This window comes from Chaetura pelagica, unplaced genomic scaffold, assembly GCF_000747805.2.
Source record: "Chaetura pelagica isolate M959 unplaced genomic scaffold, ChaPel_1.0 scaffold33, whole genome shotgun sequence".
NCBI classification, from domain to species: domain Eukaryota; kingdom Metazoa; phylum Chordata; class Aves; order Apodiformes; family Apodidae; genus Chaetura; species Chaetura pelagica.
In genome coordinates this window covers 1,014,253-1,038,361 of record NW_009952874.1, presented here as the reverse complement: position 1 = coordinate 1,038,361, position 24,109 = coordinate 1,014,253, and the positions used below count along the sequence as shown (strand labels likewise).

General features: G+C 36.9%; 1 protein-coding gene across 1 annotated transcript in view; it reads left to right on the top strand.

The window, feature by feature from the left end:
- COL5A2 (collagen, type V, alpha 2) overlaps positions 1-24,109 on the top strand; it is a 102,486-nt gene that overhangs the window by 56,398 nt on the left and 21,979 nt on the right. The window contains exons 2-23 of the mRNA XM_009995232.1: positions 72-296; positions 1,833-1,846; positions 3,367-3,399; positions 4,041-4,073; positions 4,734-4,787; positions 8,394-8,504; positions 9,387-9,464; positions 10,725-10,769; positions 11,292-11,345; positions 11,944-11,997; positions 13,447-13,500; positions 14,214-14,267; positions 15,025-15,078; positions 15,730-15,774; positions 16,985-17,038; positions 17,866-17,910; positions 20,227-20,280; positions 21,775-21,873; positions 22,270-22,314; positions 22,421-22,519; positions 22,968-23,021; positions 23,453-23,560. Of these exons, the coding sequence (XP_009993534.1) occupies positions 72-296; positions 1,833-1,846; positions 3,367-3,399; positions 4,041-4,073; positions 4,734-4,787; positions 8,394-8,504; positions 9,387-9,464; positions 10,725-10,769; positions 11,292-11,345; positions 11,944-11,997; positions 13,447-13,500; positions 14,214-14,267; positions 15,025-15,078; positions 15,730-15,774; positions 16,985-17,038; positions 17,866-17,910; positions 20,227-20,280; positions 21,775-21,873; positions 22,270-22,314; positions 22,421-22,519; positions 22,968-23,021; positions 23,453-23,560 (1,466 nt within the window). The remainder of the gene's footprint in view (positions 1-71; positions 297-1,832; positions 1,847-3,366; positions 3,400-4,040; positions 4,074-4,733; positions 4,788-8,393; positions 8,505-9,386; positions 9,465-10,724; positions 10,770-11,291; positions 11,346-11,943; positions 11,998-13,446; positions 13,501-14,213; positions 14,268-15,024; positions 15,079-15,729; positions 15,775-16,984; positions 17,039-17,865; positions 17,911-20,226; positions 20,281-21,774; positions 21,874-22,269; positions 22,315-22,420; positions 22,520-22,967; positions 23,022-23,452; positions 23,561-24,109) is intronic.

The following is a 24,109-nucleotide window of genomic DNA, read 5'->3' as shown; positions in this document are numbered from 1 at the left end:
ACTCTTTCCTTGTCCAGCCCTTCTCTGATTTCAGTTGGAAAAGGTCTTGTATATTCTCTCTCCTATCCCAGGAGAAGATGTTGAAGAAATAGCCTGCACTCAGAATGGACAGATGTACCTGAACAGGGATATTTGGAAGCCCTCGCCATGTCAAATTTGCGTCTGTGACAACGGAGCTATTCTTTGCGATGAAATCCAGTGTCAAGACATGCTGGAGTGTGAGAACCCACAGGTGCCCCCAGGAGAGTGCTGTCCTGTGTGTCCCCATACAACACGTGATTTTGACCCCACTATTGGTAAGATGACTTTTCAGTTTGCTTTTATAAAAGGAGAAACAGCCCAAAGAACTAGCAACCCCATGATCCTGAAATTTCTAGTAGTATTTCCATGGTGAAAGATTAAATCTGAAGAGAGTAGATACTTGGCAGTTACTTCCCATCTTGGGTTGCACCTGAGATGGTGCTGGAAACACTTTTCTTCTAACTGTTTATCTGATAGAAGCTCAAATGGCTTTATAACTAAAAGGTTGATCTGAATTCCATCTTCATATTTCAAGGAGGTTGAATTCTGGTTTCTTTTTGTGGTTCATCTGGAACTGAAAGATAAATATATTAAGATGCATATACATGATATGTATATTAAGATACATATATTGAAACATATATAATAAGTGCATATTTTATTAAAATGCTCAATTTTGGCCCCTCCAATAGATGAATCAATGTAAACACTACCTGTTAAACAGATATACATGTAAACAGCATGTTTACATGTAAACAGTATAAAGTGTTTCCCCAAAGTGGAAACATGGATGCATGATCCTTTTGTGAGACATAGGAAGATTAGCATGAATTCTTATTGTTAACTTCATGTTTGCATGCTTTCTGTGATATACTTTAAAGATTGTCTTTTCCAATGCATTTTTTCTTCTTGGAGGGTCTTGGATTAAGTAATCCCTCCTCAATTTTCCTAAAATAATATATCTTAATTTGCAATTAATGCTCATTAATACTGTGTATTGCATTATTTGAACTATATTCTATATATAATAATTAAAGCAATTTCTTCAGGAGCTATAGTTGTTGTTGATTAGCTTAATGTAGAACAAAATAGTTATAAAGAGCACGTAATAAGGGACTTGTGTAATTGAGCAATGACAAAAGGTGTGGCAAGCATTAATGAATGGTGCATCCTGCTGTGATGTGGGAAGCATTAGGCCAACACCAACAAGGTGCACCCACCCAATATAGAAGCAGTATGGATAAATTTCCAGAATTCCTTACTGTTATTCAAGGTATTAAGAAAATATTCCTCTGGAGGATTTTTGTGACTATGACCATGGCTACAGGGCTCTGAATTCAGACACATGATATTGCAGCTGCTTTTCAAACAAGAGAAAGTAAAAAAAAAAATAAAAAATCAGTCATCCCTATATTTTGAAAAACACTGTTGCGGATCCATCAACATTGCCTGTATTGCCTGTATTGAAGTCAGCAGTAAAACTTCCTTTGGCTTCACTGACAATCATTAGGCCAGCTTCTGACAGTTTCCTACAGGATATTCTACTTTCCTAGAGTGGTTTTTCTTATTCTGTGCAATCTCTGATTCTCAGAGGACATCACTACAAACCACTCTGAGTCCTCACAACTCAGAGTTGAGTATGTGTGTCCCTGGGAGGTTCTCCAGGTTTCTGTAGGTGATACACTATCTTCTGTGCATCCAGCATTAGGAATGGCTCTAGCTGTAACACCTTCACTCAAATTTACTGTGTTCTGTCTCTTAGAGTAAAAACATTATTTACATCTCTTTTATTCATTTGTTCCTTGTTATAGGTAGAGGAAGAAAGGTAAGATTTACTTTACTCTTATTTTTCATCTTTTTTTTTTTATGTATTACAACTTATAAAAAAGTAACTTGCATCTCTTTGTAGCACTTCACTCACAGAGATTTGATATAGGCTCTGTTAAAAACACTTAACTTTTTCCTCTTGGTCTTCCTTAGTAGCTAGGGAGATTACTGTCCACATGGAAAAAATGCTGGGATGAAGGCAGAAATGTTGGTCTTATTATAGAGAATCTCTTGACTGAAAATCCCTGCTGTCTACATAAAAAAAAAATCCAATTTGCAATGTTTGGTTGTTTCATCTCCAGCAGTGCCAAAGTTATACTGACAGTACAAGTTTTTAAAGATGTTTTGCACTTTTCTGTGATCCAGATAGTGTTTTTTAATAAGGATTTTGGTTTTCTTATAATTGCTGTTGTATTTAACATTTCATGTCCTTGATCATGAATAACTGGGGTTTGGTATAAATCACTAGAGAATTGCACAAATATAAAAATACTCCTCAGCTGTGTTTAAATTGATGAATCCATGCTGAAAAGAACTTGTGGCACCTTTTCTGCTTTTGCTGTGATAATAATTCAAGCTGCTTAAGCCAACATTATGTAAAGCACCAGCTCTGTGGCCTAAGTACTTGTGAGGATCCCTTGGAACTGGAGGCTCTGCAGGAGATGGGTCTGCCTGAGCCAGAGTGCTTAGCTGCAGCATTTGGTCTGGGCACTGGTGAAGAACTGGGATGACGTGTTCCTGCCCAGTCAGGACTCTGTGGGCAGCATCTCTCATAGTATGCAATTAAATAAAAATACCTCTTTTTTCCAAGATAAATTAAAATTCATTCTAAGATAATAAGCAGCTACAGGAGTTAACTGGAATAACTTCTAGGTGATCAAGTGTATATATTTAGTAAAATTGAGTAGCTCTCTATGTAGTTTATGGAAATAAATGGACTCTTACCAGCTTATTATGACCAATACATCTAAACCCAGTTGTTTACTGGACCATTTAATCATTGTCAACAATCAGCTTGAAGAAAAGTCAATTGGCAAATGCTGTGTCTTTCCCTCCAAAGCTGTGCAATATTATTTTGTACTCTGTCCCAATGCTGCAGGTGGTCATACAGGTTTTTTATGTCCATAGATTTAATGATACGCATTTTAATGTAATACCTCAAAGAAATGCGGCGGAATGCTGTTCTGGCCTCTGACTTTTGTATGAATTACATCATCCAATAACAGAACTACATGTTTTTTTGTACTTAAATATGGTAATTTTTTTTGTTTCACTCTCTCTCAGCCAGTATGTTGTGCAGTTAGAGAAAGTCTGTTAATTTATAGCCTTAATTTAATCAGTGTCCATAGTCATTACAAAGAGTATGGAGTATGTATGGCAGGTGCTTTAGCATCAGTTGTACCCTTAGATAGGTCTTAGCATTGGTGACGGTCACAGGAATGATACTGGTGAAACTGGTACTGTTAATTGTACTTCCACTTGTTTTCTGCCAGCTGATGTTTTTCTATCTTCCTACAGGGACAAAAAGGAGAACCTGGAATAGTGCCACCTGTAAGTCCTTTTTTTTCCCCTCATTTATCAGCACACCCTAGAAGTATATATTTTAGTGCTTTAAAGCAGAATTGCAGTAATTGAGGAAATAAAAAAAAAAAAGAACAGTCAAGAAATAAAAGGAATGGAATTATTCTGTTTCATAGATATTACATTAGAAATTATTGCAACTGCATTTTGAGAAACACTGCTAAATCTATCTGGTTATTTATTTTTATAGTTAGAACATTGTGGAGATATAATAGTAAATTAGTATCTGGGAAGTATAGAGATGCTTGAGAAAACTGGTGAAATAAATTGTCACTCTATTATGCTTTTCTAGCATGAAGGCAAACAAAAGAATCAGTATGTTGAAAGAAAATAATTGCAATTAACTTATTTATTTAATCTCTTTTTGAGTAACAATGATATTTCCAAGTTCTTGCTCATATTGCTTTTTTATAAGACTCCAGACTGGAAAGAGACAACCAGTGGAATTTATAATTTTATTTTTATTTTTCAAAAAAAACCTTAAAATTTGTCTGGTACTTTAATTTTTGCTCTTGCTATTTACTTTTCAATAACTCATTTTCTGTAGGGTAGTTTTGACAAATATAGCCATAGTGTTGTGTGATAACTGTATTTTATATTGCCTTCTTTAGGTTTCAGGACTACGAGGCCGCCCAGGACCAGCTGTGAGTATTTTTTATCTGTTTCTCTAATGGCTGCATTTTCCACTTTCTGCCACTTCTGTTTTGTATTATGAGGAGGATGTGGAGGAGGGCTCTTCTTGCCTGTAGTGGATATTGTCTGCAAAGCTGCTCCATTTGAGGAGGCAACAAGGTGATGGAGTTTTTTACTGGGCTCAGGTCAGCCCATGCCCTAAGTGAATGGATGTGTGCTTGTAGTACATGCAAGCCTGAGGACTTTTGTGCAAGGCTGATGCCAGGGAATACTTTTCTAGCAGGGATCCACCAGGAGTAGATGATGATGCAATGTTGTTCTCCAGCGGTGGCTAAGTGGAGAGCAGTTCTGGACTAACAGTAAAGGGGTCTGAAACCTGTACCTCTCTGCAGTAAGAGTCTCCAGCATTCAGAAAACCTTTGCTAAATTATCCTGTGGAGCTCATGAGAGGTGTAACCATTTTCTCGATCTCTGCATCCTAGTTCTGCTCCCTTCAGGCAGTATACAATTGAGAAGAAATTTGGAATTCCTGGATGTTATCTTTAAGATCATATGGAGGAAAAAAGACTCACAAATTAATTTTCAAATAAGCATTGCATTTCATATTTTCAGAGCTTTATTAATAGTTTGCTAGTTTGAAAGGTACTTAAAATTTAAAATCTTTCTTCTAGGGACCTCCAGGCTCACAGGGACCACGAGGAGAACGAGGACCAAAGGGAAGACCTGTAAGTGACTAAATATCTCATAAATTAAGTACTGGACTAACCTCAATATATTAGATGGTTTTATACTGTCTCCATGTCTTCTAGAGTTACCAGAACTTTCCTCATATTTTCTAAGAACCAGGTAACAAACAGAAAAACGTTTCCATGTCACTATTCCCTGGGTAGATTGAAGCCTGAATGTTTTGAAATAATTGACAGAGGTTTAGCAGGATTTCCACTAAAAGCCATACTTCCTCAAAAGTTACACAAAATAGTGTCTGAAACTTCAGCTTTCTCCGGGATTAGAAAAAAATAAAAATAAGTAAGAGCAGAACTGGAACATCACGTTTGCCTGTCTAAGAACTCGCTGACTTTTTGCTAGTTCCTATTGTGCATCAGCAGCAGTGTGAGCTGGGTGACCCAGAATATTTCATGAAAGGCAAAGCTTGGGAAGTTAGCAGGAGTTAATGTGTGACTACATATGTTGGTATGCTGGTGAATAATATAATAAAGATTGGTCTGTGGAAATAAAGACTTCATGTGGGAATTTCAGCGTCTGCATGTGGAGAACCACAGAAAGGCCAAAAGGGAGTGCTGAAAATACCAAAGACGACGTGTTCCTGTTGAAAAAGCTAGGCCAAAGAGCAGAAGCTGCTAAAAAAAGATTTTAAGGAGTTGTATCATTGTCATTTCTCTGTGGATATTTTCCTGTCCCTTACGAGAGAACAAGCCAATACTGAGTTTTGGAATAGACCTAAAACTCTTTTCTGACTCCTGCAATGAATGCCTGTTGTCCATAGATGGTAATGACACTTCTTCTAAAGCAGAGGAGTAAGTGTGTAGCCTCTTTGGTATGGGTGGCAAGCCACTGCTGCTCTCTAGAACTTTGTAAGATGTTTGCCTGATGAATGACTGTCGAGATACTGGAAATAATTCTAGGAGTAATAATAAAATCTTGTGGTGCACAGAGGAATCTTGACTGTGTTTATAGAGACGTCTGAAGTGCTTTCTTCTTGTGTGATATTATCAATGAGATTCTAAATAATTTCTGATTCTGTGCCATGCATCCCTTATGTCTCTACAGAGTGGTGTCTAGAAGCACCTAAAATACCAAAAGTCTGCAAATAGTTCTGAGTTCCCATAACACAAGTTATTATTATACTGCTTTCAAGGAATATAGAGGGATTAGGAGCCAGTCAGCTGCTTTCAAAATGTTAAGTCAGGAGTACTGGTGATCTGTGTGCATGTCAAAGTGCAGGTCTGAAACCAAAGAGTACTGCTTTAGGTATGGTGTGACTGCTAGTGCAGAACTTTTTATTCATACTTTCTTCACTGCAAGGGTTGTCAGGCACTGGAACAGGCTGCCCAGGGAAGTGGTGAAGTCACCATCCCTGGAGGAATTTAAAAGCGGTGTAGAGGTGGTGCTCAGGGACATGGTTCAGTGGTTTATGGTTGGACTCCATGATTTAAAGGGTCTTTTCCAACCTAAGTGATTCTGTGATTCTGTGAAAACAAATGCTAGCTCACCCCTGCTGTTTGTATTATGAAAACCTCTCTGCACATTGTGTGTGGTTTGTATAGAGTACCTCATGGAGCACGTAAACCTTGTTCAGACACCCTTTATAACATTAGTCTGGGTAAATACGTTACTGACTGCTGATATTGCAACCCCACTAAGCACATTTCCAAGTCTCTAGTTTTTTTAGGTGGATTTTTTATTTTATTTTATTTTATTTTTTAGTTGGCTCTTAGGTGGGCTCTTACTGCCTAGTGAGCAGAAGGAGCTGAACCTTTTACAAAAGTAGGACCCTTGAACGTAAAGTGAATTCAGAACTATGAGTGTATTTTTTAGTTCAAATTCTTTGTGTATCAATGAGAGACAATCAGCTAGGGAATAGCATGTTTGTATTTGCAAAATGCATCTGGGGAGGGGGAGTTTTGGAGCCTGATACTATTCCAGGTGTTTACGAATGATCTTTTGCAGACAGAAAATACTCTTGAGCATCCTCAAACCCATATGTTTGGTTTCACAATGGATTGACACCCTATTTTAATTGCAGTAGCAGTTAAAATAGGCAGTGGTTTGAGAGTGTTCTACCGGGAGCTGTGTTTCCCTTCCTTCCATTACAGGCAAAACCTGCAATAGGTCCCTGAGCGGCAGCAGCAATAGGCCAGAACGAGTCACTTGCGTGTTTAAATAGTGCCATCTTGTGGCATAACTGAGAAATTTTTTCTTATTTGAAAATATATATATATTTTAAAGTACATAAATAAAAGAAATAACCTTCTAATCAATATTTTAGTTTAAAAACCCTCAAACATTTTTTAATATATTATATATTGCTGGTTAGTCGCTGCCTGCAAATACAAACAGGGACTTTTGGGTTTCATGGAGGGGAATTACAGTGTTGCTCTTGAATCAGATTGATTTTTGGTGACTAAAAAGTAGGTCTTTTTCTTAAAAGAAACGGAAAAAAGACCTTTTGTTATATCACATTTTGTTAAAGTGTCTTGGTTTGGGTATTGAGAAGCAGTAATTGAACAGAAGCTTGCTGAATTCTTTATAGGAAACTGCATTTTTTTTAATCTAATGCTTAGCTTTGTTTTCCTTCTATTTTGAGACAAAGAGAAGGAGAAAACTCTTCTTTTTCCTGCTTTGTACACTATGAACTTTTAGGTTTGGCAGTTTGTACTTCTGGTTAGAAATATTAAATAATAAAGTTTTCTCCTAAAACCTGCTGTTTCCATCCAACATGCACAAATATTCTCATTTCTTTCAGAATACCATTTATTCACAACCTGTTCTCTGAGTACGTGTGTGTACATGCACATCTGATAGCAAAAAGATTTTCTCCAGGTTGCTCATAGGAATTTCAGACCATAAAGATAGATTGAGATTTAAGAGAATTAGCTCATTCACTAGTTTTTCAGGAATCCTCTCATCAGTGCTATCTCAGTGTAGCCCTTTCACCAGGGAATGCTTTTGCTTTGTCATGTGAACCATTCTAGTTCAAACCATACTAGTACAGACTATGGAAAAGACCATGGAAAAGTATCACAGGCTCAAAGGAAACACAATCCTCTTCTCATGGAAATACAAGCAATATGATGTTTTGCAATTGTATTTGTAAAGATGACTCACTGAGCCAGGCTTCTAAAGTTTTATCCTTAAGGATCCTTAAAACAGAAGGGCTCATTATACATTATAAAATTTTTCCTTGCCATAGTTGAGCATTTCATTCTAGTGAAGGAAGCAATAGTGACAAGCAGGCTGTTTGTGATTTAATTTATCTTTATTGGCCCTGCTGCTATTGATTTTGTACTACTAATGTTTTATTATCTGCTTCCGCGTTTAATTTTAGCTCTGACACAAGGTAAGGTGAATGCATCTAGGAATCAAAAGTGGGTATCAAAAGGCTAGAGATAACATTAACACCGGGGTGGTTACTCTGTATTTTTGGCAGTGTAACTGGGTTGAGAATTCAGAAATAGTATGTGCTGTGTGAGCCGTTTGTGATGTGATGTGTAGAAATACAGATTTATCATAATCAAGGCAGTTGTTTGCCAGTTGCAATGATTTTGATGAATACCTTTGAACACTGGTGGCATTTCTGACTTTCTTTCTAGGGTCCTCGTGGTCCTCAAGGGGTTGATGGTGAACCTGGTATCCCTGGCCAGCCTGGTGACCCTGGTCCTCCAGGACATCCTACCCATCCAGGACCAGATGGACTTAGCAGGGTAAGTTTTGCACTTGCTTTAGCAGAGAGAGCAATTAGTATTGTGCCAGATCCACGTGACACAAAGAGTAACTTCTCTTTGCTCCAGTGAATATGGAGCACTGTGCTCTCAGTTCCTGTCTTCTGGTCAAAGGGGCAGCAGCTAATAGCAGTACAAATTCTGCCAAAATATGGGACAAGTTGAATGTGAGCAATCTTAGAAAAAACACATCTTTTACTGTGGTTTTTAGCATCTAGAAAAGCCAGGGTGCCCAAATCTAAAACCTTCAGTAGGGTTCTGTTGACTTGAACCCCAGGGATCTGGACAATAGTACAGCAAAATTGGTGTACCAAATTAGAAATACAGAAAAGAAAAAAATGAGAGTAATTATAAATTACATAATAACTAACAAGGAAATCAAAATGGTAAATATACTTCTTGTTGAAATTGTTCAAACACTGGAAGGTTAAGTAAGGAATTGTTTGTGAAAAGAAGTGCTAGCCAGCCATCAATACAGACAACATTTTTTCCCCCCACAACACCTTCAACCCCCCCCTCCCAGGTTCTGTGGAACACTAATTGTGATTGGTAATGAAACACATATTTGAATTTCTCAACTGTATTCAGTAACATATGTATTGTTGTTTGGAAGATAACTGTTTTGATTTTTCACTCCATTGTTCCTTCTGTGTTATTGAAAACAATAGAGTATACTGATAATAAGCTGAAATATCAATGTTGGGCCGATAGGAAAGACAACTTTTATTTTCATGATTAAAATAAGAATTTAGTTGTTAGTGCTGCAAAGCCAATGTAAACAATGAAGATGCAGTTACATGGATTTTTGCCTTATGAACCATCAAAATGACTAACAGTTAAAAACATCCATCTTATTTTTTTCAGCCATTTGCAGCTCAGATGGCAGGACTGGATGAGAAATCTGGACTTGGTAGTCAGATGGGACTAATGCCTGGTGCAGTGGTAAGACCAGATTAGCCCTGAACTGTAGAACTGGGTGGAAATGAAGTGCGTATGCAAAAACTCAAAGGGAAACTCATCCTTTTCATCTTCCTGTGCCTCTAGAATCTGGATGCAGAGTATGCTCTAGTGCAGTTTTGCACAGTACTTGGAAAAAAGTGAAAAAATGTTCTTTAGTTCAAGTGAAAACTTTTTTTCCCCACCTCTAGCTTGCTTGTTGTCTTTCTTCTCTCCTTTGGAAATATAGCAGCTACTAACAGTAAGGTATAGGAAGAAAAATCTGGAGTCACTAAAGAGTAAGTTAAAGGTGTCAGGTATAAGGCAAAGCAGAATAAACAAATGTGTAACTTTGAAGGCTTCTTTTCACATTATGAAATCAAAGATAGTTGGTTTTGGTGGTAATTAAAGAAGAAATATTTCTGAATCCAGCAATTAACTGAAAACTGTGCTTTATTATTTTAAGACACATTGTACTTCTCCAGTAGGTCCAGTTTTATCATTGGTGTCTCTCACTGTTTAGATATGCCCTTTACTGTTGGTGCACTGGGGAATTAATGATAACACTGACAATTATTTACTGTCTGTGAAAGTGTTTCACCACCCTAAGCCTATCTCTGCTGGACTCTTGGGGTTGTTTTTAAATAGTACCTCTTTTGACTACATGCATTTATAAAATTGTGATATCTTGAAGATATTTTTACCCTCTTTGCTGTTATTTTTAACATACTCTCTTAAGGAAAGCATCCTTTAGTGACTGTACTGTACTACCGTTTGGAAGCTGCTTTGCTGGTTGGTGTGACTCACAAAACCATGTCCTCCCATTGCTGCTTGTTGCTGCTCACAGTTGAGAACAGCAGCATGAATTCATGTTGTCATTGATTCCATTATGAGATTGATCTGAGTAAGAGATTCCATTCCAGGAAAGACTGTTTCCCCCAACTCTGTACTATTACATTTTTCCAGTGGAGTTATGCAGGCAATCCAGTTGTTCTGACTGATTCCAGAGGCTTAGAGGTTCCAGCAAGCAAGCCAGCCCATATTTTCAGCTGCTAATGAATTTGCGCTGCTGTGGCTTTGAATTTGAAGATTTCTGTCCTCTCTACTTTTGTATTTCATAACATCAGTCATCTGAGCAAAAGCCTTTTAGAGAGTCTGACAATAGAAATGTCTTGGAGGTCACAATCCAGCCATTTTGCTGTCTGTAGGATGAATGTTACTTGAGAAAGTGTATTTTCCAGTGTGTAACAAGTTTGTTTTCAATAGGGTCCAGTGGGTCCAAGAGGTCCTCAGGGTCTTCAAGGAAAGCAAGTAAGTATTTCACTTCATGGGATTTAAGATAATTCTCCAGAGACATAGGCAAAGACCATAGTAACTGTTGTGTGTTTGTACATCCTGAGACAACGTCCATCCTGAGATGAATGTATCTTCATCTAGAGGGGAGCCTAAATGTGCTGCTCTCAAGAGCTCAGCTCCAGATATACTCTGTACACAGAAATTAACTCGGAAAGAACAGTTTCTTCAATCTTTAACCATGTTTTAAAGCAACACACAGTTTTTAATGAGGGAGCAGCAATGAAAATGGTAGCTGTTGTGGTTTCAGTATTGGCATGGTGTTATTTTTCCAGTAGGATTTGTGTATATACAGGACTCATCTAAAGCTTCAGGGATTTTAGTATGCAACTTTTATGTGTTTTGCTACATGAGCTGGTTCTGAATTAGAATCCACACTGTCCCATGGGCTGTGATTATTCTGATCATGGATTTTAATTTAAATCCTTATATTTGTACTTTTTTGTATTTGTAACTGTATTCATCTTTGGTTATTTTTAGGGTGGTGCTGGCCCCGCAGGCCCACCTGGTGAACCTGGGGATCCAGGACCTATGGTAAGACCGATAAATACAGACATTGCTACAATAAAAAAAAACCCAAGATAGTCAACCTCCTTATTTCAGGCTTTTTTTGGTATATTTTCTCAGCCAAAGCTATTAATTTCAGTCAATAGTTGTGATGTTCAAAGCATTTTGTCCTGAATCAGGGAATTTGAATTGTTTTGAACCTGCATAATAATGGTTGTAGTATAAACAATCATGACTACTTTTCCAGTACAGACCTGAGAATGTTTAATCACCATTAAACCATACCTGATAGTGTAACTTACATACAGGATAATGAGAACATTTAATTTTTGGAGGTGGTAAAATGATTCAAAAGTAAAGGCAAGAGCTGGAGATTGGAAACAACAGCACCTATGGCTTTTAATGTATGTTTTTTCTCCTAAAGAATCCATCCTGTATTTTTGTATATCATCATGCAGATTTCTTACTGGCAGGATGGTTAGGAAGAGCACTACAAAATCAAGCAAGTGGCCTTAGACATAAAATCCTTTTTCTACCTCTGCCTTTATAAAACCAGACTTTGAAATGGAGCAATTAGATATTTTAATGAAGGCTAAACTGACTTCTCAACAAATATATTTCTTAGGGTCCAATTGGTTCTCGTGGACCAGAGGGACCTCCAGGCAAACCTGGTGAAGATGTAAGTTTTTTTTATTCTTTGTATTTTGTTTTATTTTTAATAAGACAAATACTGGCATCTTTGAGACAGTGACTAACCAGCAGATGTGTCTGTTTTAACTACTTTTATCTACTTACTTTTCTTTGTGATCATATTCCTCATTAAATGGAGTGTCATAACTGTTAATCTTTGCAACCCTTTCCAAAACCCTCCTGTCTTTCCTTTACATGTCACCATCATACCTAAGGTTTAAACACTGGCATTTTATTATTTCTTTGCTCAGTCAGTTCTTCATCTGAGATGCCTTTCTTGAAGCCCAAAATAATAATATCCCACAGTTAGGAGTGGGGTCTACTCTCTTTGATATCACCATTAATGAGAAGAACTGTAATAGTAACATTCACTTGGATCAGGATAATGAAGTTTTTGGTGGTTTTTTTTTTTATAAATTTCTTAATAATTTATTATATCCATAGCTAATTTTATTATTCTACCCGTGTCTGTACACATATGTATGGCTTGTCTGCGTTATGCTTGTTGCATAACGATAGCCTAAGTTTTTACACTTAGATGTATATTATGTGCTTGAAAAACACAGTAAATGCATCTGAATTTTAATGTATAACTTGGAAATCAGTTGAAAACTGCAGATGCTGGCTATTTTAGTAAAAAAAATACCATTGTTTATGTAACAGCTGATTTCGCTTTAAACCATACAAAGAGTTATAAGAATCTTTGGAAATAGTCAACTAAGGGTACAGTGAAGCCAGATCTTGATACTGCTTTAAGAACTTCCTCGATTTCCAAAGTGTGCATGAGCTTCTTTTATTGCATTTGTGAATCCCTCTACCTTCTTTCTGTCCAGAAATTATTTTTCTGAAGCATTTCATATACCTGCAGCCCGGAGTCCTGGATGTATTTGAACTCTGAGGTATATAAAGGAATGTTTGCTTCTGACTCAGGAGGACTTTGAATAATCTTTGAAATATGCTTATTTGGTTGCACCATATGTTTTTTCCTATTGCATCAAACAGAAAATAGCCTCCAACCTAGAATGAAATCATACACATTTTAAAACATTTGAACAGAAGGAGAAAGAACAAGGTAAAATATGGGCAGCATTAGGTTGTTGTTCCTATGGAAAAGTAAATTTCACTTTCTGCATGAGGATGACAAAAGGTTGCCTCATTAATTCACAGGAAAACAATGTTTCAGTGCCGTCTTGTGATGCTGAAATGCCTTTTGGACTCAGTCTTCAGTTTCTAAAATTCTTTGTTAAAACCTTTTAAAATATTAATACATCAAATGCACATTGTTAGTTGTATATGCAGTTGATTTATATCACTGAAACTGTTACAGTAAAGAGAAGGAATATAATCCTGCTGTGAGCATCCTCGTTTGTTTAAGTGGAAGAATGCTTAACTTAATTTTCACATTTGCTATTTTAATGTGTTATTTTTATTTCCTTAGGGTGAACCTGGTAGACCAGGACAATCCGGTGAGCCTGGATTTCCAGGATCTCCAGTAAGAGCTGAATTATTTACATTTTAGTACAATAATCATACTCATGTCATCTCTTTTAACAGTGAGTGCAAAGCTCTGCTGCTCAATTTCTGATGTACTTTTGTTAGCTTACTCTAATGATCCTGATAAGTGTGATAGCTCACAACCAAACAGGTAATTAAGAAATCCTTGAGTTAATCCTGTGAGTCATGTGAAGCTTGGTAGGAAAAAAATGCAAGGCAGCTTTGGTTTAAATGCTGAATGCCTTTTAATAGCAGTTGTTTATCAGGCCACATGTCAGGCATACTCTAAAGTAACATGTACAGTTTGCAGTTCTACCTCAGTTTCTGTTTTATTTTAAATGCTAGCTCTGAGGTTTGATATCTGTTCAACTTAAGGTTTCTCCATATTAAGCCTCAAAACTTCATTTACTACTGGTTTTATTTCATTACATCTGAAATTTGGTGTTTGATCATACACCATTGTAAATGATGAAGCTTTTACTGTAAATGACAGTGTGCATGATGCTGAGACTGTCTAACATAACAGGACATTGTTAGGCTGTGTCATTTGCCACCCCCTCAAATGCTATGCCTTCCTGTATTATGTCACCAAAGTGAAGGAGTGATAGGAGTATTAGTATTAATGCTGCCACCCTCTTCCCTGTTAGCAGCATTCTGCTAACATAATTCTGCATAATTCTGGATGTTGTGTTTTTTCTTTTTCCTGCTTAGGGTCCTCGAGGCTTTCCTGGTGCTCCTGGTCTCCCAGGTCTCAAGGGTCACAGGGTAAGAGCCAAGGTGCTCCCTCTCTCTACAGATAATGTTTCCAGGCAGTTTCAGTATAAAGATACTAAACTTTTCTTTTTTTTTCTTTTATTCTTTTGTATTTATGGTGAATTTGACTGCAGTACACACCTGCTAATTTTAGAAAAATAACTGGCATTCAAGAGAAAGAGGGCCTTGCAGAAAATCAATGCTATTCTCCTTTAAGCTGACCTCTGTTATATTCTCTAGTGCTTTCTTCACTCTTTTCAAATGTTCTGGGAATCTGGAAAGAGCTTGCATGAGTCTTGCCAAGCTTCAAGAGGAACAAACCTGACAGTTCTCTCACTTTGTTGGCAAGTCTTGCATTAGGGTGGGGAACTTGCTAGGTGGATATGTTTGCAACAGGGAGTGATTACAAATTACCAAGTTTTCTGGACACAGTTTGACTTTGGGAGGAATAAATAGGTTTCCTATGGCTCAGAGCCTTGTCCTTGTTTTTTTAGGATTATTTTTTTTTTTCCAATGTTCTTGTATTAAAAAGGAAAACAAATCCAAGGAAATGTACCTTGTACAAATGGTTTCCATTTAGGAAATGTTTAAAAACTTTATTCCGTCTGTTTTCGCCTTTTAAGATTTTTTTATTTTTTCCTTTCTTACTCTTGCCACCTCAGATCCATTCTTAACGCTTTAGTTCCCACTTATTTTTACAATAATAGCAGGAATGCTCGCTGTGTGTACATATATACATTTAATTTCTACATATTTTTATAACCTACAGGGATTGAAAGGTCTTGATGGTCCAAAAGGTGAAATTGGAGCAGCTGGAGCAAAGGTATTTTCATGGCCCAAAGTACTAAGTGCTTAAGCAGGTTTTATATAATGTCAAAATAATGAAAGATAGTAGATCTTTTGAACTAGCTTTGTATCCTCTCTTGTCAGTGCTACTCCTATTGAATGGAGAGGCTCTGTGGAATTGTCCATTTTTATTGTGTGTCTGATCTATATACTACTGTACAATTACCTATCTGAGCTTTATACAGGAAGAGAGCTAATTGTTGTCAGCCACAGCTGAGACTCAGTTTTAGGCCTGTAAGGTATCACCGGGTGAATTGACTGCAGTCTGTCTGTGACACCTGTGTAATATTGAAGACAACAAAGTCCGTTGACAAAGAGCCCATGCACATCTTGCAGTTTGCTGCTTGACCAGGTTGTAGCTCTTCTTGGCTTTACATGACCAGGCTGATAGAAGAAAGATAGTTTTATAACTTGTTTTATAAAACAAATAAAGCTATACATAAGTAAAACCTGACTCTCCTCTTTTGGGTGGCCACACTAGAGATTGGCTTAAAAGACTCAGGCATAGGAGAGGAGAGAAGAATATGTTTTATCCAACTGACTATTTTTCATCTCACAATTTTATTCTCTTAGAACTCTTGCTCCTCTGCTGTTTCCTCTAATTGTATAATTTCATTTTCATTTCTAGGGAGAATCTGGACCAACAGGAGCCATGGGGCCAACGGGTCCTCTAGTGAGTGTCCTGTTATTGGATATTACAGAACTGGCTTTAAGATTGTAAATACTGTTGCCAATAGGAATTTTAATGGTTTTATATCTGTACTTGATGTCACAAAGCTGGATTTCTCTTAACTAGGGCTTTGTTTTCTGTTACGCTAAATTTGGTCCACTATGAGCTATTCTTCTTTGCAATTCACAGCCATAGATGATAATGATAAATCAAAAGACTCAACGGAAACTTGAATGTAGGTTTTGTGATTGTTTACCCACTCAAGTATAAGGTGATGACATTCTTTTTTACATTTTGAGACTTTGTGTGGAATGGTTTCAATATGAGAAGAACTGGATTAGGTTGCTCTGAGATGGAAATGGAATAATTTAGGTCACAAATGCACTAGCTAAGAAAATAATGGATTTTGAAGATTATGGTGAGGATATGCATGGATAAGATAGAAATGAAACTGAGAAGCTTTTCTTTTCAGAATCTTTTTCATTCAGATGTGTTTTTGAACAACTGAATACTCATTAGCAGAGTAGCAATCCGAAAAACATCTCTCAGCAGTGCTTTTGGAATTAAAGCACCTTTCGAATATCAGATAGTGACATTTCTCTGTGGAACACTATCTGTCCTGCAGAAGGCAATATTCCTGAAGTGGAACCTAGTTTTTGTATGAGTCGTAGTAAATGAGATTGCATTATTGACCCTGGTGAGTATATACAGAATTTATTCTGTTTAAAACTGGAAATACTGTTGGAAAAGGAAAAGAGAAATAACAACATTCTATTAAATTTCCACTGGGCAATCCTGTGAGGCTGCAAGAATTTATGTAAGCTGCTACTTCTTTCCTGCTGTGGCACCAGATAAACTACACCTGCAGGAGGAAAGCAAAGATGGCTTGGTTCTGTGACTGATGTTCACATCATCTGTCTTTATCATGCTGGGAGACTCAGTGAACCTAGACATCTTTTTGTTAAAACCAACTAAATAAGATGGAGCAGAAAATTGCTGAAGAGTGATGCAGTGCAAAGCTTATTTGCAACAAAGGAAAAGTCAAGAATGTTTTTAAAAAAAACACAAAACAAACCAACAACAAAAGCAAAGAAAAAAAAAAAAAAGAGGGAGTGACATTATGGGGGAAACAATTCAAGTGAACTATGTAACTGTTTCTGTTATTCTTCCATAATAAGCTCCTAAATAATGTACTTTTTGTCCTCTCTTAAAGGGACCTAGGGGGATGCCAGGAGAAAGAGGTCGAATTGGACCACAGGGAGTCCCTGTAAGTAGGATCTTCCTTCTGTGTCCTTGTAATTCTTCCCTTCTTTCACTTACACTTAAATCCTTGACATTTAAATTATTTATTCATGTGACTACTTGTCACTTGTATGGTGAGTTCTGCTGTAGCTTAAGAAAGTTAGACCCTCAGCAGTGTTTTGTGGGGTGAGACCTTTACTGTAAATTGAAAAGGTCAAATTTAAATGGACCGTGCTAGCTGTATGGTAACTCCTCATACCAGAGCTGCCCATAAGGCCAAATACCCTCATAACACTTTTATTTCTGATACAAATTTATTCTTTGTCTCTGTTTCTCTTGAAAGGCTATTTTCACCAAAAATTACTGAGCTAGAAATAATATGTATTGATTTTGTATAGAAGAAAGTTTAAAATGAAAGCTTAGACTTTAAATTAAGTCTTATCATTCAACTCCAGGTAATAAAGTCATGTTAGACATAATTTTTCTATTATTTCTACTATTTCTCTTCAGCAAAAAGGGGGATCAGATTTGGCATGAGATCATATTTGAGAAGAAATTAGTTTCTCTTGCTTCATGTCCAATGTCAAGTGTTTCTCCCCATCACTTTTATGTTCTCTGTTTATGTTATGTGATCCATACATTGACACTGTCAAAATACTGGCCTCTCTGAAAATAGCAAAATCCATTAACTTGAAAGAGGGCATAATTTCTTCAAGAAGTTTCTTGTGCCAGTGTTTGGGGGACTCTGCAATCCAGCATTTCTTTGTTTTAGTATATGTGGCTTTTATCACAAATGCTAACAATAAATAAGAGTTCTTATAAGTATTCTGTCTTCTCTGTTTTCATATCTAGGGTGGACGTGGCCAGCATGGTATGCCTGGGAAGCCAGGGCCAATGGTGAGTGTCTTTCTTAATCACCTACTTCCCTCCCCCTCTTCTTTTTTCCCTTTTCTCGCTTGCCTTTCAACACTAATAAAAGAAGGACAAAAAATGTTGTTGGTTTCTGGCAACAGTTAAGTGCACCTGAAAGTATCTGTGATTCCTACTTCTGCTCATTTTAGCCTTAATCCTGTCCTCTGGGAAGTCACACTCTGTAGTTTGCTTCATCTGAATGTTTTAATTTTGCAAAGGGGTGGCGTCTTCCCTGGAGAGGTGATGTTTTGCTGCTTTTGTGAAGTGGGATCCATATTGTAGGGAGATAAGTGCCTTAGATACGCACTGTAATATAAGACAATTTATAAATGTTTATTACCTGCCTTCTCATGCAAAGTTGTCTAATGGTATTGTACCCATTCTCAGCAAGAGGAAAGGCCACTCACTGATAGCAGAACTTGCTACCTGCAATCGATCCATTACAAAATATGTAAAAGAGAGCCTTTTAATTATGTCAATCACATATTGAACAACCAGAAACATATGAGTGAATGTTTGCCAGACTGAGAAAGCCTGGTATGCATGACTGTAGAAATTCTCACATGATTGCAACAGGGCTGGAAATGGCTGTGGTGATTTAGACTGTGGGTGTATCAAGGGTGATGGCTTCAAGCCTACAATCCAATCTCACAGTGCATTTGCAAAATGCATTGGAGTGAATTCACATGAGTATTAGGAAGCCCTTGGAATTATTCACACGCATACCGTTAATTATGTGTTGCTTTTGCAAATGCAGCTTATGCTGCTTTTGTATTATTTGTGCAAGGCTAGCCTCCACTTCAAAAATGTGGTATTCTGTTTTGTTTGGGTTTTTTGAAGGCATTACTTCTAGGATGTGGTTGATGTCCTGTACATAGATTATTTAGTATTTAGATATTTAGTATATCATGAAAGAAGGGTAAACTGTTAGAAGAAACTTTCAAATAATGAAAAGATTTTTCAGCATTGAAAACAAATTATTATATTTTAAAAAGCTGGGTCCCAAGCCATGAAATTCTACATGAAGCTTGAATTTTTTTCTCTGGGATAAAATATGAGCTCAGATTCACTGAACATATCCCATGTAGTGTCACAGGGGAGATACTGGTACTTAATCCATATGTTTCTAATTGGAGGAAGTGTTAATTAAATGCATTGTGATTTGGATCAGTGCAGTGGTATACCAGAATTCTGGAATTTTTCCTGCAACAAGAGAGAGATTTGGCAGATGTTTACTTGTGATTCAATAAACTGGGACATAAGTTTTCAAAAATATACTTAAGTTAGCTGTTGCATCAGTTCTGTAGAAATCCCAGTTCAAGGTCATGACAGAAATGTTGCCTATAGTCAATGCTCAGTGGGACAGATTGTTCTGATTAAGTTTTTCAGTGGAGCTTTATTACACAGAACATTTTTTCCCAGTATGCATCATATTTTACAACAAGAGAGAAAATCAGGAAAAGATAAAGAAGAATCATCTGGGAACAGCCTTGTAGTGAATATCTATTACCACTGTGTGCCGCCATCCAGAGACTTTATAATGCCCTAGAAAGGTTTACTGGTGAATGTCTTGTTTAGCACAAGCAGCATTATGAAAGTGGAAAAAGTTTACAAATTTAGTCTAAAGCCCTTGATTGGAAGTAGTTCTGTTTATCAAGGTTTGACTCATAGCATGCAGGTATATTCCAGTGAATACACTTGAAGTTTGCTTTCCTAGTGAATTTGGACCATCTGCCCTGTAGTTCCATTGCTTTTAACTATATTTTCACTTGACATGTTACTTGCCTCAAAAACCTCTTAGAGCAACCCAGTTGTTTTGATGTATACACAGCTTGTATTTTTCTTTTTTTCTGGATTACTATTTTAAGTTTAAAATAATTGAAACTTTCCTTTGCTACATTCTATTGGAAAAACTGTGATCAATTAATATCTCAGCTTTTCATTACCATACCATGGTAGCATAGATATAAAAAGAGGATTTAATATTTTGTTAACAACTAAAATTGAAAAACATTTACTGTAATAGTCAACTGTGTGCATAGCATTTGTGCATTAATAGCTGAATCAAAAGATGCAGCTTTGCTGAAGTCACTAAATACGCTGTTAAATACTGCACCACAATTCCCTGAAATGCAAGTGTATCTCTTAGAGAAATGATATAGTTACTTTGGTTTTGTTACGAAAATATTTTATGGCTAAAAAAATACATTGCACCCCAGAACCGTGTTTGCCCAGTGATTAGATGCTACTCTGTGTAACCTACATTGCAGAATTACAGCTTTGTGTCTCTATCTTTTTTAGGGCCCACTTGGCATAACTGGTTCTCCAGGTTTTCCAGGTGTTCCAGGTGTAAAGGTAAAAGACTAAAATAAAAGTATATTTTTAATATGTCTAACAACACAGAATTAAAAAACGTGTACTAGACTACTCAGAATTCAGATTGACATAAATTCAGGTCCCCAAGAGTTGCTGTGAAATCAGTCTTAATCAAGACCTTGAGACAGAAGATAGAAATCAGATGCCAAATGAAGCAATCACAGTTCACCAGTCAGGGTGCTTTCTTTGCTTTTACTTTTGCTTGAGTTAAGGTGTGATTATATTACTATCATGCTGTGCCTCAGGAATCCTGTCCAGTAGAGTAAAAGAACAGCAAGACATGGTATTACAACTTCAGTTGTGAAGACTGGTTTAAGACAGCAGGGAAGCATCACCTTCTAGTGCTGAAACTTCCAGTTTGGGATGAGAAACCTTTTTGAGATGACCTAAACTGTTAAGAAAAATACCTGAACCTCTGCAGAGATGTATTGCAGATCATCACAGCAGAGAAAATAGTGTTTACCACTTTTTGTGGGCTGAAACTGAAAACGTCTACTGGCTGTAGTGCTGTCTTTGTGGGACTTTTCTCTCTCGTTCTTAAAGAAAGTGCTCAATTTTAAAATTTTCTTAGCCTGGAGAATATTTCTGCAAAGGCAGAAAAGACAACTCATACAGCTTCCTTTTAATTCTGATACTTCGTTTCCACGCAGCTGTTCCTCTGTGTTCCTGTACACTCCTAATTCATGATAGGAAAAAATTATACAGGAAACTCTCAATTAGTCAGGTAGCCAAGTTCAGCAGATGTTTTGTGTTGTTGTCACGCTGGTAGCATTTACAAAACAGGTTTTTGGAAAGAAGTCTTATTAAGAGCATTAGCATAATGTATACAATTAAATGATAGACCTTTTAGTGCATGTCATAAAATGTTTTGGTATGGATAAGCACTACTTAATGCCTAAAAAAATGTTTGGAGAAGCTGTCATATGATGTATCAATTCCTTTTGAAAAAGAAGAGCTGCCTTTTGATTTGATCATAAATAATCTCAAAAGCTAAGCAAACTGCACAATGAAGTTTTCAGGTATGAAGACATGGTATTAACAGCCATGAGTTCCAAAAGGCAGATTTCCTATATGAAGATAAAACAGTGCAACAGTGAGTTTGATCTGTACTGTGCTAAAAAGCCCCAGATGTGTTATCACTTGTAAACCTTAAGCCTTAATATCTTCTAGAGAGAGATGTTTATCTAAAATATTTTATCTAATTTGGGCCACTGGATATAGTTCTGCTTTTCTGTAGAAAGATTCCTTGTAAACATTGAAGGAAAAGTCTGTTAATACTTGTAAAATTTATGTTCACATGGAAGTAGTAGAAGCAGAATTAGGTGAGCAAAAAAATGTATTTCAAGGATAATAAGCTGTTTTGAAACCTGAACTGTTTTCTGCTTATAGACTCAGTATTCCTTCTTGGTTACTTTAAAGTGCTACTTTTTAGAGAAAAATAATCTCCACTTGTTTTTTCATGTGAAATCTTAGGGTGAAGCAGGTCCAACAGGTCCTCGTGGTCCTGAAGGTCCTCAAGGACAGAGAGGTGAAACTGGTCCACAGGGCCCAGCTGGATCACAAGGTCTTCCTGTAAGTCCATTACATTGAGTTCCTCAGTGCTCACCTAGTGCATGTTGCCTGTTTATAAGGGATTTTAATACCTAACTAAATAGACACTGAGTTTGGCTCAAATTACTTTATTTCCCAGGAAAGTAAAGGTCACATTAATTTGTTTTGTGCTTATTGTGATGAAAATAACTTTTCATTATTTAATTAAAACAATGTGGAAAACTGAAAGTTACACAGCCTGATACAGTTCTCAATCCTAGAATACTTTAAATCTTAAGCTTAAACATAAAAAAAAATAAGATTAAAAATCACATTAACTTGCGTACTTTGTTACCCATATTAGCATTTGTACAAGTAGATCATATGTTGCTCTATTTATTTAATAGCCTTCATTTTCATGGTTTGTATTATCTTTAGGGTGCCGAAGGGACAGATGGTTCCCCAGGTGCTAAGGGCCCTAATGTAAGTAGTCATATCACCTGTTGAAGAAATTGTGTAAGTGAATCACTTCTATTTCCTTATTTTCATTACACTTCCTTACTGTGCTTACTGTTCTTTCTGTTTGTAGGGATCTCCAGGCACTGGAGGGCCCCCTGGTTTATCAGGTCCGCCCGGTTCCCCGGGGCCACAAGGCAGTTCTGGCCCACCTGGTATTCGAGGCCAGCCGGTAATGATGGCTTTGTCGCAGTGAAAACTGTAATGTCTTGCAAATGTGTCACACAGTGAAACTACGACAGTGATTAGCAGTGGGGTTCCTAATACATTAATAGCATGCTAGTGGGTATGTCTTCACTTGGATTTTGTGAGTCTTCTGTGTGTCCAAAATACTTTTTTTTCCTTTCTTAAATGTTCAAGAAAGAGGAATCTCTATATAAGCTTGGATAAACAGGAACAATTGTGTCCTGAAGTTCTCTCTTTTAAGTTTTTTGTCCATAACATCCTAATGAACAAGCATACTAAGGGGAAAGACAATTAATTATAAGCATCCTATTATATTCCCTACATCTAGTTAATAAACTAGGAAATGTTTTTTCTGTTTCATAGCATAATCCAAAATGGTCCTATGATTTATGCAGCTTTAATCTTACTGGTGTTATTCATGTGTTTGTTTTCAGGGAGACCCTGGTGTCCCAGGTTTCAAGGGAGAAGCAGGACCCAAAGGTGAACCTGTAAGTCTCCATATGATTTGTGAGATGAAAAGGAATCACATAAGTATTTTAATTACTGGGGAAAAAAACCCCTCGTGACCCTGGCAGAACAGTACTGAAAATGAAATTTTATATTCTATGTCCTCTGATGCTTATCCAATTGATAATAATAGATACAAATTATTGTGTCTGAGCAGATAGGTGATGATAACAAGCACTGTGCAGCTGAACTGCAGAATTACATTTATGCATAGTGCAATTCTTATTGAAATGTTAGCTTATAAACATTGTAGAAGAGCAAAGCTGATGCTGAAAAGCTGCATTTTTTGACTGATGTTTTTTCTCCTCTATTGGGAAAAATGTTAATGATGTTTAGAAGACAGCCTGTTTGAATATACCTGAGAAATGGTGAGCTTAACAGTGATTGTTTAAAATCTTTTTACTTTCCTTAGGGCCCGCAAGGTCCCCAAGGTCCCATTGGCCCTATAGGTGAAGAAGGGAAAAGAGGTCCTCGAGGTGATCCAGGGTCAGTAGGTCCACCAGGTCCTGTTGGAGAGAGGGTAAGAAATTCAAAGGAAACTGAAAAATCTCTTGACTAGTTTTCTTACAGCTTCATTGTGGGTGCAGTAAAACCTGATTTTCCTAAAAGTAGTTAATTTATGTCTCTAACTCGGTTCTGTATCAGAAGAGGGATTTAAGGATTATTTTCGAAAATGATACTCTGAGAATCAGGATATAAAAGTTTGGCTTTGTTTTTTTGTTTTGTTGGTTTTTTTTCTTATCCTGAATAGATCTTACTTCTAATTATTATTTTTACCCTGGCTATTTTCACTTGTGGTTTCAGTGCACAAGATAGTATGGCAGCAGAAATGATGGAGATATGACATGCTAATATGCAGATTTTTTTCTTAACTTTGGTACAAATGGCCATCTTGTTTTCAGAGGGGCTTTTTATGTAGGAGCTGTTCAGCACAGATGAAGGACACACTGATATTTTTACCACTTCAAGTGGCTGAAAAACCCCCCAAGTTTGGAGTTTTGAATTAAGAAAGTTGAAATAAACCAAACCCACAAAAAATAAACTTAATATTTTGTTTGTAATAAATAAT